At 42.9% G+C, this 14,848-nt stretch overlaps 2 protein-coding genes across 2 annotated transcripts; one reads left to right on the top strand and one right to left on the bottom strand.

Annotated features, from left to right (window-relative positions):
* Window positions 1-795: 795 nt before the first annotated feature.
* Window positions 796-1,491, top strand: LOC136526864 (uncharacterized). Its single transcript, XM_066519436.1, has one exon. It carries the CDS (start codon window positions 808-810, stop codon window positions 1,273-1,275), a length of 468 nt encoding a protein of 155 aa, XP_066375533.1. The 5' UTR covers window positions 796-807; the 3' UTR covers window positions 1,276-1,491.
* Window positions 1,492-13,238: 11,747 nt separating this feature from the next.
* Window positions 13,239-14,165, bottom strand: LOC136529325 (early nodulin-93-like). The gene is made up of 3 exons (XM_066522404.1): window positions 13,985-14,165; window positions 13,832-13,893; window positions 13,239-13,710 (listed from the first exon to the last, which is right to left on the bottom strand). The coding sequence occupies exons 1-3, from the start codon at window positions 14,046-14,048 to the stop codon at window positions 13,489-13,491; spliced, it is 348 nt and encodes a 115-aa protein (XP_066378501.1). The 5' UTR covers window positions 14,049-14,165; the 3' UTR covers window positions 13,239-13,488.
* Between the last annotated feature and the right edge of the window lie 683 nt (window positions 14,166-14,848).

Raw genomic sequence — 14,848 nt, 5'->3', positions numbered from 1 at the left:
TTTGAAAGCTATTTGAACAAAAATGATTCTCTATATCTTTTCACACTCCAACAACTTCTCTATATCTCGTGCACACTCTAAAGAGTCATCTCTGCTCTCTATTTTTGGCTAGTGAGAAATTAAGAATAGAGGATATTAATATTTAGAGAAACTGTTGAAGAGTGTTTTTTTCACCAAAATCTCTATTCCTATCGAATAAGAAGTATATAAGAGTCTCTTGGAGTTGCTCTTAAAGAGCCAATTAAATAAAAATTGTTCTCTATGTGTTTTTTCATTCTCCAACAAATTTTCTATATCTTGTGCGCAATCTAGAGAGCATTTCCGCCCTCCATCTTTTGTTAGTGAGAAATCTAAAATAGATTATGGCAATATTTGGAGACTAATTAAAAAACTGTTGCAGGATAATTTTTTTACCAAAATTTCTATTCCTATCGATTAGAAAAGATATAAAGAGGCTCTTGAAGTGGCACTACATTTAGGAGCTAGCATTTTTAGTGGAATGAAGCTACTGTACATGTATGACAACAGTGCAAAAGCCATTGCACGTTTAAAAATGGGTCAAATTTTATTTATACTTTGTTTTTTTTCATAGCACATATCACCTTTATTGCATTGAAAACAGCACCTAGCTATTTTAAGGATGTCTATTTAAGATCTAGCACTTTTGGTGGGATGCCAAGAAAAGGAGTTGATCCAAAATTAGCCTGGGCTCTGCTTGATTTCTGGTGCCATGCTTATTGATTAAAACATCGGAGAGAGCAGTGAACAATAAGGAGATTATTGATTATCCAACAACATCGTCGGAGAATGAGCAACCTATCGTCGCACCTGACCAGCCTGCAAGTGCCCCGCCGCGGGGTCGTCGTCGTCGCCGGAGACGCGGTGGACCCCTACGACGTCCCGCAGCCGCACACGGCCACCTGCTGCACGGCGCTGCAGCGTGGCGTGGCTTCCGACGGCCTGGGGCAGCCGCGGTACGCGCCGCTGCGGACGCTAGCAACCGTCGATGACGAAGAAGCAGAGGATGGCGAGGATGATTCCAATAACGGCAAGGACGACAAGGACGACGACGGCGCCACCGCGACCACGATGAGGAGCGACAGCAACAGCAGCAGCGGGAGCAGCATCAGGAGTAATAACAAGAAGATGGTGCGCAAGTGCAAGTCGACGGTGGATGAGTTGAAGGTGTCGCAGCTTATCCAGGGCCCGCGGCTCCGTCGCAGCGTCGGCATGCGCCGGGATTGGAGCTTCGAGAACCTCGGCAACGCCGCCTAGCGCAGCTAGCTACAAGCTAGTAGCTCGATCGCTCCCCCGCTGGGTCCCACAAGGCGATGATGGCTTCCGTCCTGCAGTTATTATATTTCTACGTACGTACTGCTACACTGCACGTTTGTACATGCCGCACAAAAAATCTACCTCCAAGAATCTAACGCTGCGCAATTAGTAACATCTATCCTAAATTTGTACATATATGTATGTATATTGTTGAGGTGTATGTTCCGTCCGGAAGAGAATCGAATGAAATTACAGAATAGTACTGAGTCAAATTGTCTTAAGTTTAATCAAATTTATATAAAAGATATCAATATTTATAGTACTAAATAAGTATCACTAGATTCGTCATGGAATTTAGGATAGTTGAGTTACTATAACACATGGGAATATTTACCATAACGTTATAGTAAACCCTGTAAATCTCGTAAATTAACATAGTAATTATCGTAACTCAAAGTGGCTACAGAATAAGTTATTCTATGGCCAGCTACAGAATAGTAGTTCTATATATATATATATATATATATATATATATATATATATATATATATATATATATATATATATATATATATATATATATATACACACACACACACACACTAGTGAAAGGGTGGGCCTGGTGCAAGCGGCAGAGTCTTACCGCCTGTGACCGGAAGGTTCCGGGTTCGAGTCGCGGTCTCTTCGCATTGCACAGGCGTGGGTAAAGCGTGCCACTGACACCTTTCCCCAGCCCCAGACCCAGCATAGATCGGGAGCTCTCTGCACTATGTACACACTTTATATATATATATATACACACACACACTAGTGGCCATGCACGTGCTGACACGCACGTGTCTAAGAAAAAAATTATAAACATCATTGGAACAGTAATGTCATTTTTTAGAACTCTTTATCATTATTGTCCTCCCCCATTACATCATGTAAAAGCTACCAAAGTAGAATTGAAGTCACCGTGTTAATTTCAAAACACATATTCGGTGCACAGTTCATTAAAAAAAATTGAATTTGATCTAAGTAACTGCAACCATACTCAGAAATAGTGCAAAAGGAATAAACAAATTATTCAACTGAAAGTTAAGGAGATTACAACTGTTAAAAAAATGTAACTTTTAAACAAATACAGTATAAATTGTCACCATCAGCAGCAAATTGTTATAGCCCCCACTGAACATGATAATGAGTGGGCTGCTTGTACCCTGTAAAGACTGCAAATCAGCCATAAAAAATCAACAACTAGGCCCTGTTCGGCTTACCCCATATCTAGCTTGTTCGGCTTCTTTTTTCAGCCGGAACAGTATTTTTCTCTCACAACATTTCAGTCAGAACAGTGTTTTCAGCCAAAATTCAGCAAGCCGAACCTAAGTGTCAGTGTCAGCATAGACACATATAGAATTCTGAGCCAGCCTATGTTCCTGGCACCTATTGTCACAACGAAGAGATATGTCCACAATAATCTATCACCATTCTTCTTACAAAGGAGCTCCTGTAAGGTTTTCTGCAAAGAAAGAGGCTCACTGAGCTGAATTAGGGACCCAATTTGAAAAGATTTAGTTCAATGTAGTGGTAGTAACTGCATTTTATTTTATTTTTCTGACTATATTGTGCCACATAGCTAGATATCGACCTTTTCTCTGTTTAGTAAATTATCAATGGGTCATTGGATGTTCAATTGCCACAAGAGGTATGGAGGCAGTTCGCTCAAAAATCCAGCATTACATAAATGTTGAGATGAATGTGAACAAGCAGTTGGTAGTAATTTGTACACACTGTATATTTGCTAGAGAAATACAGTAAATTCTCCAATTCACACACAAATCAGCTTAAAGATCAAGGCATCTGAATCAACATGAATGTAATATTTACACCGCCTACAACGAAGAGATATGTCCACAATAATCTATCACCATTCTTCTTACAAAGGAGCTCCTGGAAGGATTTCTGCAGAGAAAGAGGCTCAGAGCTGAATTAGGGACCCAATTTGAAAAAAAAAATAGTTCAATGTAGTGGTAGTAACTGCATTTTAAATTTTTTTCTGACTATATAGTGCAACATAGCTGGATATCGATCTTTTCTCTGTTTAATAAATTATCAATGGATCATTGGATGTTCAATTGCCACAAGAGGTATGGAGGCAGAGTTTCACTGAAAAATCCAGCATTACATAAATGTTGAGATGAATGTGAACAAGCGGTTGGGGTCTAGTAATTTGTACTCACTGTATAGTTGCTAGAGAAATACAATACTCACTGTATAGTTGCTAGAGAAATACAGTAACTTCTCCAAAGATATAAAACCACCACCCCTGTAAGTCCAACAGAACATATGATTACATATTTTATCAAATGAATGTTTTGCTAAACAGCAAATGTTTGAATGAAGAAGGGATGAAAGACCTGAAATCTGTAGATGGATCTTTCCCTTGCCATCCCATATCCTTCCACTGGTCGGATACTAATCCTAGAAGTTCAGTTCCAGTAAAAGAAGCATTCCAAAGGGCCTTCAGTACTGACTCTGCAACATGGTTATTGGGTGTCAACTAATAGAGATTTCTTATACTTCACTTTAAGGCATCAAGAACCAGGACCGAAATAGCATGAGTAGAGCAGTGATGGTAAGACACTTCAAAGTTTGATGCCTGCATGGGAGCGTATGTTCTTACAACAGCCTTGCTATTATTGGTTCCATGCGCCAACTATGATCATGACAATTTTTGTGTAAGAGTATCATAGTTTTGTATTTATTAGAGACATATAACTCATGAAGTTTTCATGACCTATGCAAATGTTTGAATGAAGAAGGGATGAAAGACCTGAAATCTGTAGATGGATCTTCCCTTGCCATCCCATCTCCTTCCACTTGTCGGATACTAATCCTAGAAGTTCAGCCCCAGTAAAAGAAACATTCCAAATAAAGGGCCTTCAGTACTGACTCTGCAACATGGTTATCGGGTATCAACTAATAGAGATTTCTAATACTTCACTTTAAGGCATCAAGAACCAGGACTGAAATAGCATGAGTAGAGCAGTGATGGTAAGACGCTTCAAAGTTTGATGCCTGCATGGGAACGTATCTTCTTACAACAGCCTTGCTATTATTGGTTCCCATGCGCCAACTATGACCATGACAATTTTTGTGTAAGAGTATCAAAGTTTTGTATTTATCAGAGCCATATAACTCATGAAGTTTTCATGACCTAGGTCTGCATAGTAGTAACCCTTAAGCTGACACGGTTTAAGCTGGCCCTTGTAAACAATAGTTCTGTAATGTAAAGAAATACAACTTCGAATAAGAATTATATTCATACAAACATAAGCCAACTAAATGTCATTTGGTTATATATTACATGGAATATATATGAATGATAATTGGAGACCGGGCGGAATGGTACTTTGGATCTGGACTTGGTTAGGCATTCGAGCGAGGCTTGGATTGCACTTGTTCCGCCTATGTTGATTGAGGACCGTCCATTGTTGTGGATTTTAGTCAGGTCACAGACTTATTATCCTGAGCACATACTTGCTTATGGGAGCGGGAATGCTAGTTGCTCTCTTGTCGTGGGTTCCGGCTCTTTCCGGACCAACTAATTGGAGGCGGGGATGGTGGAGGTCTAAGCACCGCACTGAGTCCGAGACTTAGGAGTGGGGGCTTGAAGTCTAAGTTTGGACGCGGACCTAGACCCCTTGACAGGAGAGTGGTGGGTTGGTCTTTTTTGTGCCTAGGGTACAAACATGGCATGTGTCTCGGGGTACCCAGCTGGGATACATTGGTTCACGAATCGCCGTGTGATACGATATGACTTGGCTATGATCTAGCACCGTAGTAAGAACTGAAACTTGAAAGGTGATAAAATGGTTCTGATTGCTTACCACCTGCTTGAAAGTAGCATAGGTGCTTATCTAAAATAGTTAGATAATGAACTAATGATGACTGCTAATAAAATTGGATATAAGGATGCACGTTTAGTAATGCTCCTGAAGATGCAATAAACCCACAAGCCAGATAGCCTTGCATATCCTTGAAGTCTTATCTTTCCTCCTGACGGGTAAGTCTTGCGGAGTATAATTGAATACTCAGGGGTTGTTCTACCCTGTTGTAGGTGATAGGTGGATGCTAGAGCTGACACTTGTGTGCGGGAATCTCTTGGTGGGCTTAGCGATGATTTCCTTAACGTTGCGGACATAGAGTTTATTTGAAACTTCCACCCAAAATGTTTTACAATGGAAAAACTTATAACCTGTTATGATATATATAACAGATCATCATGTTAATATTTAACTTGTCATTAAATGATTTTATTTTCACTGAAACTCTGATAACATGGTTATATTCCGCTGTTATAAACAATAAATATTATACTCTGATGTTGCATGGAAAGTGATGTAAGAAATGGCTAAAATGTTGTAAGCTTTATTCTCCCATTTATGATCCTGTTGAAAAATATAGATTTTTTGGTTCTCCCATGGGGTGTGCTCGACAAAACTGTTTAAATTAGCTCACTCTTGGGGTGTCTAGTGTCTAATGGAAGACAAGCACCTCCGGAAGTGAGTTATTTTAGGCGGTTCTGCCACAGAATCCTCCACACAAGAGTTACTCCTCAAGATGCACCTACAACAAGGGAAAAATAAACCATGAGTACACAATGTACTCACAAGACTTACCCGACTAGTGGGAATAGTTTCCTGACTCTCAAGGATATGATAGGCAATATGGGTTTGCTGTTTTCTTTTTGTTTGCGAAAAGCATTACTAGAAGTACGTCCTTAAGATCAAGTTTAATTAGCAGTCATGATTACTTCATTAGCTAACCATTCTAGGTAAGCACTTGTTCTACTTTCAAGCAAGAGTTAAGCAATTAGAACCATTTCACCATCTTTCATCTTCTAGTTCTTACTACGATGCTAGACCATAGCCAAGTCGTACTGTCTCACAGAAACGGCGATTCATGAACCAATGTATCCTAGCTGGGTACCCTAAAACACACGCACTATTTGTACTCTAGGCACAAACAAGACCAACCCATTCCACTCCTGTCACGGGGTCTAGGTCCCCGTCCAAACTTAGATGCCAAGCCCCCACACTTGAGACTCGGTCTCAGTACGGTGCTTAGACCTCCACCTTTCCCTGCCTCCAATCAGTCTATCCAGAAAGAGCTGGAACCCACGATAAGAGCGTAACGAGCCTTTCCGCTCCCATAACCAAGTATGTGCTCAGGATAATAAGTCTGTGACCTAAGTACCATCCATAGCAACGGACGGTCCTTAATCGACACGAACAGGGAAAACAGTGTAACCAAGCTAAGCCCTGTTGGCCGTGGGGCACAACCTGTTACACTATTACACGTCGCGATGGCCCAGCATGTCCTAAGACCAGAAGGGGCGGTCCCCGGTGTACCCACGCGCGATGGTGCGGCACACCGGCAGCAATGGCGGTTACGCCGGGCGAGCTAGACCCGCTGCGATAGGAATAAAGGGCCGACCACCATCTACGACTAAACCCGCAAGCATGAATGGCGGTTGAAACTCAGCGGCGTACTACCAGGAGCGGCAACGACGTGCCTGTTCCGACGAACCTACGCACTCTTGGAAGGGTAGAGGTGGCGGAGAAGCGTCAGTAGCTCACCGTGGTGCACGCTCCAATGACGGTTGAAACACGAGAGCGCTGGGGCGGTCTGGCCACATGCGACCGAGCGGGCGGTGGCTCTCCGAGCGCGGCACTGCCATGTCACCGCACCCATGACAAGAAACCAAACCAACCAGTCACGAGCACCAGCTAGAGTGGATCAACATGAGTCCAGAAATGCCACCAATTGGGTTCTTTGGGACTTACCCCCGATCCATTAGCTACGGCGGCGCCCATGGCCGGCGGCGAGCAAAACGCTAAATTGGCAGTCGGTAGCGCTTGACCGGGCATGGGGAAGATGGGACGCCTAGTTGCCTTCTTATGCCACCTACTGGTACGAGGAATCGAACTGTGGAGCCCTGAGCTAGGTGAATTGGAGGGCGGAAAGGCGGAGCTCTAGCCATGGTCATGCAGTGGAGATTGCACAAGAGCATGGGCAAGCGGATTAGGATGGGGCGGCTCCATTTGATGGCGGTAGCTCGAACACATGCGCACTAGTGACAGTTCATGGGTTTGGCGTGACACGCTTGAATGGGGCAGCAAGACCCGAGCGGGGGCTCACCGGCGTCGGCTAGCGGGCGAGACAGGGAAACATCTCATCACCACAGTGACCGGGGTCGTCGTCCTAAGCGCGGTGGTAGCGACACACGTCTAGAGACTCGATGCTGTAGGTAGGATGAAAGGTGGGGCGAGCACCATGATGGCAAGGCGGTGACAGCCGCAGCTCCACCACGACCCCGCACACGGCTCGATGGCTATCATTGGTGCGCGCATAGCGTGGCCGGGTGACCAGACCACTGCCAGTCGGGTCGGGCCACGCAAGACCTGGCCGCAGCGCGGCACAGGCCTAGCACACATGTGGGCCAGCGACCACGGCTTGGTCGCGACGTGACCCCAGCGCCACCACACTATGCCCGCGGTGACCGCGAACCCAGTCCGAACGGCTGCCCTAGGTGACGTGCACACATTTCAAAGCATAGCAAAAGTCACTAACGATCACAGTTGAAGTTCAACTAACTCCCCTATCGTAAAGTCCATATTGCCAACGACCTAGCAACGCCATCGCCATGACCAAAGGACCACCAGGGAAGGAGGTAGATGGATGCCAATGTGAGCTCGTCGCTCTGAACATCAGTTCGTGAATGGAGCGCCAACAACACGACTTTGACACGTTTTAACGAGGTTCGGGCAATTTTCGCGAGGGTATCGTGACACCCAACACCACTACCACCTAAGACATGCTCAAGTACTCACTTATAGGCAACCAATAATTCGAGAACATGAAGTTAGTGTTTAAACAATTTGATTAGAATTTGAATTTCAAAACAGCATTGTCTACTATCATTTCTAGACTTAGAAGAGGGCAAGGTTCGGTTAGAACTAACATCTATTAGCACTTTTTGTTGCAATTTTTAATATGTCTAAACCTTATTAATTTCAACCAATGAATATTTCACTCAATAGCCCATACTACATACTAACCCATAGGAGCAAAACATTTAAGCACCTTTTAACTATTTTGCTCAATATAATTCACCAAAAATGACGTTCATAACCTAAGTTCAATTTCTTGCCGATTCAACGGAAAGTTCTAGTTTAAATTTCGGATTCGATTTTTAAGCTCCCAAAACCCTAGTTAACAATATTCACTTCCCAAAATTAAAGTTGTATTCTTATCTACACTATCTGCTCACCATTTTTACATAAGCACTATACATACGTTATATTTTGTTTTTGTTTACAGAAATTGTTTTTCGTTGCCTGTGTGTTTTAACTTGTTAAAATTCAAAAACTCGTTCGGCTAGATTCTCCGAGGCCTTAACCTAGGTGCTAAGCAGGTTCATAACACCAGAGGTGTTATACCAACTGTTCAAAGTGGCAAGAGAACCTCCATGGCCGAGATGGAGGGGTATAAATAGCCCCAACACCAAGAGCTAGCGATTGGAACCCCACTACACTAAAATTGGGGTCATGAATCATCCGGTGGCTGCTTGAACTTAGCAGTGGATCAATCCGTTCCCTTTCCAACGGTTAGTTCCAAAACTAGATGTTACTATGCTAAACCTCAACATAGTAACACATAGTCCAGTGACCATCATCGAACTAATCTGGTGGTCATTTTTCCTCTCTAGAACCTCTCTGCATCACACCGGATGACATAGTCTTGATCACTAGATTAATCCAGTGACACCAAAACCTTTCTGCAAAGAAACCCTCAAGCTCAGTTGTTGTAGCGCATAATCTAGTGACATCACCAGACTAATCCGGTGGTCACCCCTCAAAAAACCCTAGCTGGTATACATAGCACATAATTCGATGGTCTTCTGGGACAAGCACCGGATTAATCCGGTGCTAATACTGAGTGTCCATTCACTTCCATTTCAACCATCTATGTGAATGGCACTACTTTCATTTAATTCTTGGGCTTTCTCTGAGCTAACTAGTGCTAAGTTTAACAAGTGTGCACCACACTAACTCACTAGACTCACCTAGGTAAGCTACTAGTTCAAACCCACATTTATAGTACGGCCAAACAAAAAACAAAATAGTAAACTACTCTAAGTGTCTCCTAACTCTAATTGACACTTAGAACTAGTCCGTCCTTAACCTCGTTGTCCATTATTTGAAAATCAAAACAAATTTCATCGATAGGGGCATGAAAACCATTGATTGCCAAAACAAACATCCTTATCGTGACCTAACTCATAATGCCTCTGCAAAACACATGTTAGTCTCACAATAATCTGTGTAGTCATTAATCATCAAAGCCCAACTAGGGGCCTAGATGCTTTCACTTTGGGTCCTTATCCACAAAATTAGGACCCATCTACATACTAAGACTTCATACAAATTCTTCAGAATTAAGAACCATCCTAATCAGTCATTATGTTGAGTAAATACTAACTGGGTTCGTTACATTCCAATAGGACGTATAGGTGCTACATTACCAAAGATGGGTAGTACCAATAGTCTTTCAAGTTTTTTACTTACGATATGTAAGCAGGCTAAGAGGCGTTAAAATCTTAGCATTTGATGCTTACAAGGATGTTGTAGTTGTCTGCATGGAAGCATGGAGTAGTCTGCATGGAAGCCTGGAGTAGTCTGCATGGAAGCCTTTTAGCCTGCTTAACTCCAGGCGGCAAGGATATTGGAGTAGTCTGCATGGAAGCCTGGCGGTCAGCAGGTTGCTTTAGCAGCCAGCCAGGCTGCTATATACCGCAGCCAGCGGCATGGAGGGCAGCCGAACACGCTAAAAATCTTAGAATTGCATGCTTCTTGCAAGGATGTTGGATTAGTCAACATGGACGCCTATAAGACAATTTCCTTGGTTGCAGAATGCTCTCTGTGATGGATGTATCAATGATTTTTTTGGTGACGAAGGAACTATAATGTTCCTTGCATGAAGTGGTTCAGCAACAATGTCAGTGATATTGATCAATTGATAAGAGAATTATAGTGTGTTCTTTTTGTATGTTACATATCTTTAAATATAGATTAAGTTTCAGTTGTCCTATATGTGTTTTAGGTTATGTCAGCTATCTTATGACCAGTGTTGTTAATGTGTTAAGTTTGTAATCTTCAAACATCTCGGATCTACTTTGTACTTTTGTTTCATATGTCATTATTTATAATCAATTGTACTTTTACTAAAAAAATCTGTGGTGCCAGCTGCGCGCAAGGGCGCGCGCTAATCACTAGTGCCTCATGAGTTGTGACTGGATTCGTCCTCGATCATGCATGGCGATTTAGCCCACCGACGGATGAAAGTTGTCGGTCTGTTTTTTTTTTCACTCAACCACGTTAAGGCACACTCATGTACTGATACACAGATCTCTATGCATGACAACTGCTGCACGAGCTACGTACATACACACTACGACATTTCTAAGGCTACCGTCGCATTCTGCGACATCATCTTGTCGGTTTTCATGTCCATGGATCCCATACACATTGACGAACCAAGCACATTGAGTTGTACATGCAAATTCATTCGAGAAAAAGTTTACTCTCAGGATTTTCAGAGACATGCCTCTTAACATGGCCGTTCTGTAAATGCCCATTTATAGAGACGGCTAAATTATGGTGCTCGCCTCTAAAAATCTATTTTCAGAGACGAGCATATGCTTTGAGCTTCTCCTAAAATCTCTGGTCTCCTAGAATCATTTATAGAGACAATTGGACAAATGTGTCACCTCTGGAAATAAAAGACATTGTCTCCGATCCTAATGAAAATAATTTCTGAAGTAGTTATAGTCATGGTCTTAACACGCTGATAAGTCATCTTTCTCCTATGTGCATGTTTCAATCGAGCTATGGCATGGAATATTAAATGCTCTAATTTTCATATTCTTCTCTTTTTTTAAATAATACATGTGTCATAGATTGCAAGAAGGTACATTACATAGCCATCGTCCTAATAGTTAAGTGAGAAACAAGGCAAATATTATGCCATGAGCAATGCAAAATGACTGTTCGGAAATTGTTTACATTATTTGGAGATAGCTTCATTTTTTTTTCTAACATATCGTAACTATAGAGAAAATTATTTATCATCGTAGGGGTCATTAGGCGAAGTTCTTGTTCTATATACTTTCGGTAAATTATAGTGGAGCAACCTTTAAATCAAATTCAAAAGAAAACCAACAAAGAGGCCACTGTCCCGCACATGCTATGCAAAACCGGGCTAAGTCTGCTTGCAAAAAAATCTTGTACGCCCATGCTAGCTTAATTAAGCCGAACTGTAGTGCACCATTTTTTATTAGTATGCTCGATCAATGCTTAATTCATAAGAAAGAAGTCCTATGCTTTTGTGCTGTCTTATTATGACCATTATTTCCATGAAAAGGTGCACTGATGCGAAAGCACTGTCCTCGTTCAGTCAAAATCCCGGCGAAAAAGAAAGGGACACCAGCTAATACAATTCGCTCCATTATTGAAAAGGTGCAGTGCCTTTAGCTGAAATTTCAAGGATAGTTGTCACCAAGTTGGTCCGGCATCAATGTGTAATTAAGTTCTTCAGTAATCTGCCGTCTTCGTGGAAATTTAATTACTACCATTTTCTCAGCTAAGTGTATTAGGGCCATGAGCCATGAGCGAGGTGTGCTAAAGTGCGTAGAGAACATCCACCAGATTTCCAAAACTTAGGCCTCCTTTCGTTTACAGGAATATAATTTTATGGGAAGAATGGAGGATTTCATTTCCTATACTACGATTCAACATTGTAGCACCTAGGAGTGAGCCGTAGCAAATTGTCAGGCCTGCTTCTCTGACAACAGGTGCGCCGTCAGGCTCTACTCCGACATCGTCTGACGGATTTCCGACAACAGACCAAGTGGCTGCTCCGCCAGCAGCTGGGCTTCGTAATTCAAGACCAGAGCGGGCTCGGGTGAACGCTTGCTCCTAGTGACCAAAGGGCGTTTGGCACACGTCTCTTCCTTTTGCTATTTAGCCTGTAGCTTCTTGCTGAAGAGGCAACTTTGAACTCTGTAACAAACGTTCCAAAAAAAAAAAAAAAAAAACTCCGTAACAAACAAACAGATCAGTGACTGGTTTCAAGTCCTTTTTTTTGAATGAAATGGTTTCAAGTCCTATAGTCATCGTTGTTCACCAGTTCATGGAAAAGGCAATAAAAAGAAACAAGCGTTTTCTAAATGACGGTGGTTGGTGGCAGCACGTGTGCAGTCACCAGGTGACCAGATCGAATCCCCCTTACGGTAAAGATGGGTTATATAGGTTATCTATTGTAATGGTAAAAATAGATAATTAGATACATATTTATAGTAAGATTATTTTAGATGTCAGACTATCTTTCAAAATTGCAGGGGTGGTAATGTAAATTTAAATTTAGGGATTATCTTATGTTGTTTTTTATAGTGACATATGAGGATTAATCTATAGCTATTATTGTCAGAGGTTACCGGATTGATGGTGTGAATTTTCAGCTGATTTCTATATGATCATTTTAATAGAGCTTTCTTATGATAATTTTGTAAGGTTTTTATCGAGTCTCTCTGATTAGTAATAGTAAGATAGTATATTATCTTTTTTCCCGCAAAGGCAACTTATATGGCCATTAACTATCGGTATATATGAAGATGATTTTTTTACAAGAAAATACTCCCACAGTCTAGAAAAGAATGTAATTATAGGATCCGTGTCGGTCAAAGTAGCTCAAGTTTGACTAAGTTTATAGCAAATAGTATTAATATTTATTTCACCAAATAAATTTATTATGAAAACATATTCTATGACTAATCTAATGATACTAATGTTGTATTAGGATTGTTAATATTTTTTTATATAATTTTGGTCAAAGTTCAAACTGATTAACTTCTCGGGTACATTCTTGTGTGGACGGAGGGAGTACCACGTAAAGTTTGGTAACAGAAATTAAATTTGGATTCACTATATTTTCTGAACTGAGCACCAATAGTACAAGGTAATTACAACGCTAGAGTACGATTACTAGTACATCGATGTTTAGTGCGCCACTAGAGCGTCAGCCTAGCAGTTTATTCAGACATCAGCGGCATCTGTTGCTTGTACTGACGAATTGAAGAGGTAGCTCGACGGATGTCGCATCTCATTCTCATGGCCTGAAGAAAGCCGGGTGCGGGCGACCGGTGCCCTGGAAGGAGGTGTCCCTGAGGTGCTCAGGAGCTTCCTCAAACGAGTGCCGCCTCGCCAGCGAGAGGATCTTCTTGTCGGCGGCGATGAAGTAGGCCATCCCAGCAACCGTTGAGATGATGAGGGCCTGGCCGGTGGGGTTGATGTTGGCCTTGGCCCACGGCAGCATCCTCACGCTCGCCAGCTGAAGAACCGCAGCAAAACGATAAGTTAGAAATGTGCATGGTGGTTTCGCGATTACACGTGACGTGAGCCAGCCTGCATCTCAGGAAAAACAGCTGAAATTTGTGATGAAAACGACTCACGGTGGGAATCGCGGAGGCGATGGTTGCCACGGCTGCCGCCTTAGCTCCGGCAAGGGTCGCCTCTGCAGACATACAGAGAAGCGTCAGTCAGAGCCAGTGTACATTGTACATAGCTTCAAGCCTTCAAGGAGGCTTGTTTGTGCATACACATACCTCGCGAGCAGCGCTTGGCGAGGGCAAGCTTCTGGTCAAGGGATGCACGGCTCACCGTCGACATCTCTCGGGTCTTTGCAGTTGCAGACTTGCAGTGGCAAAGGAAGGCTGGTGAAAAGAAGCAGCTCTTGGAGCACGCTGTGAGTGGCACGCACTGAAAGCACAAAGAGTGAGTGAGGACGAGGACGATGGATGTGTTGCCAGACGCAGGAGAGGCCGAGGATTTTATAGGCGGCATCAAGGACCCCAACGATCGGCGGACGGCGGAGAAGCGGCGGGCGGGCGCGGACGTGGTTTTGGAGTGCAGCAGTTTTCAGGGGATTCGTTCCAGGGGACCACGGTTTCATTTGCTATCCACTCCTGGCCTGGCCTGGCCTGTACTGCAGATAGACAGGACAGAGACAGACGTCGCATGCCACCATGTGCATATGGGACTAACTTTACTCGTTGCCACGTCACCGGCCTTGGAGCTCGATCGATCGATCCTAGCGAAACTAGCTAGATCGATCAGGAGGGAGCTTTTGAAGCCTAACCACGTGCAGGTCAAGGTTACACAAACCCAACCCAGGGATGTGGGTATGCACTAGTACTATCTTGGGCATCTGTGTGCTACGACTCAAGGTTGTAAAGAGAAGAGTAACAAGTTACCAACCACAACCACATCTGTATGTGAGTTTGACACGCTAATGGGAACCAAGGCACGCGAGAACATGCAACACGGTCAGGCCTATGACGCTGCTGCATGCGTTGCGCAGACCAAAAGTCACTCGTTATTAGTAGGAGTAAGTTCAAACATTTGGCAAGGAGTTGTTGTCAAAAAAAAAAAAAAAAAAACATTTGGCAAGGTAGCAGACTAGCAGTAGC

This window comes from Miscanthus floridulus, chromosome 19, assembly GCF_019320115.1.
Source record: "Miscanthus floridulus cultivar M001 chromosome 19, ASM1932011v1, whole genome shotgun sequence".
Taxonomy (NCBI): Eukaryota; Viridiplantae; Streptophyta; class Magnoliopsida; order Poales; family Poaceae; genus Miscanthus; species Miscanthus floridulus.
This window is presented reverse-complemented; position numbering and strand designations above follow the sequence as displayed.

Coding starts and splice junctions, on each gene's coding strand:
- LOC136526864 (XM_066519436.1), top strand. CDS start 808: ATGAGCAACCTATCGTCGCACCTGACCAGCCTGCAAGTGCCCCGCCGC.
- LOC136529325 (XM_066522404.1), bottom strand. CDS start 14,048: ATGTCGACGGTGAGCCGTGCATCCCTTGACCAGAAGCTTGCCCTCGCC. Junction 13,894..13,984: donor CGCCAAGCGCTGCTCGCGAG/GTATGTGTATGC, acceptor GTATGTCTGCAG/AGGCGACCCTTGCCGGAGCT. Junction 13,711..13,831: donor TCGCCTCCGCGATTCCCACC/GTGAGTCGTTTT, acceptor GCGGTTCTTCAG/CTGGCGAGCGTGAGGATGCT.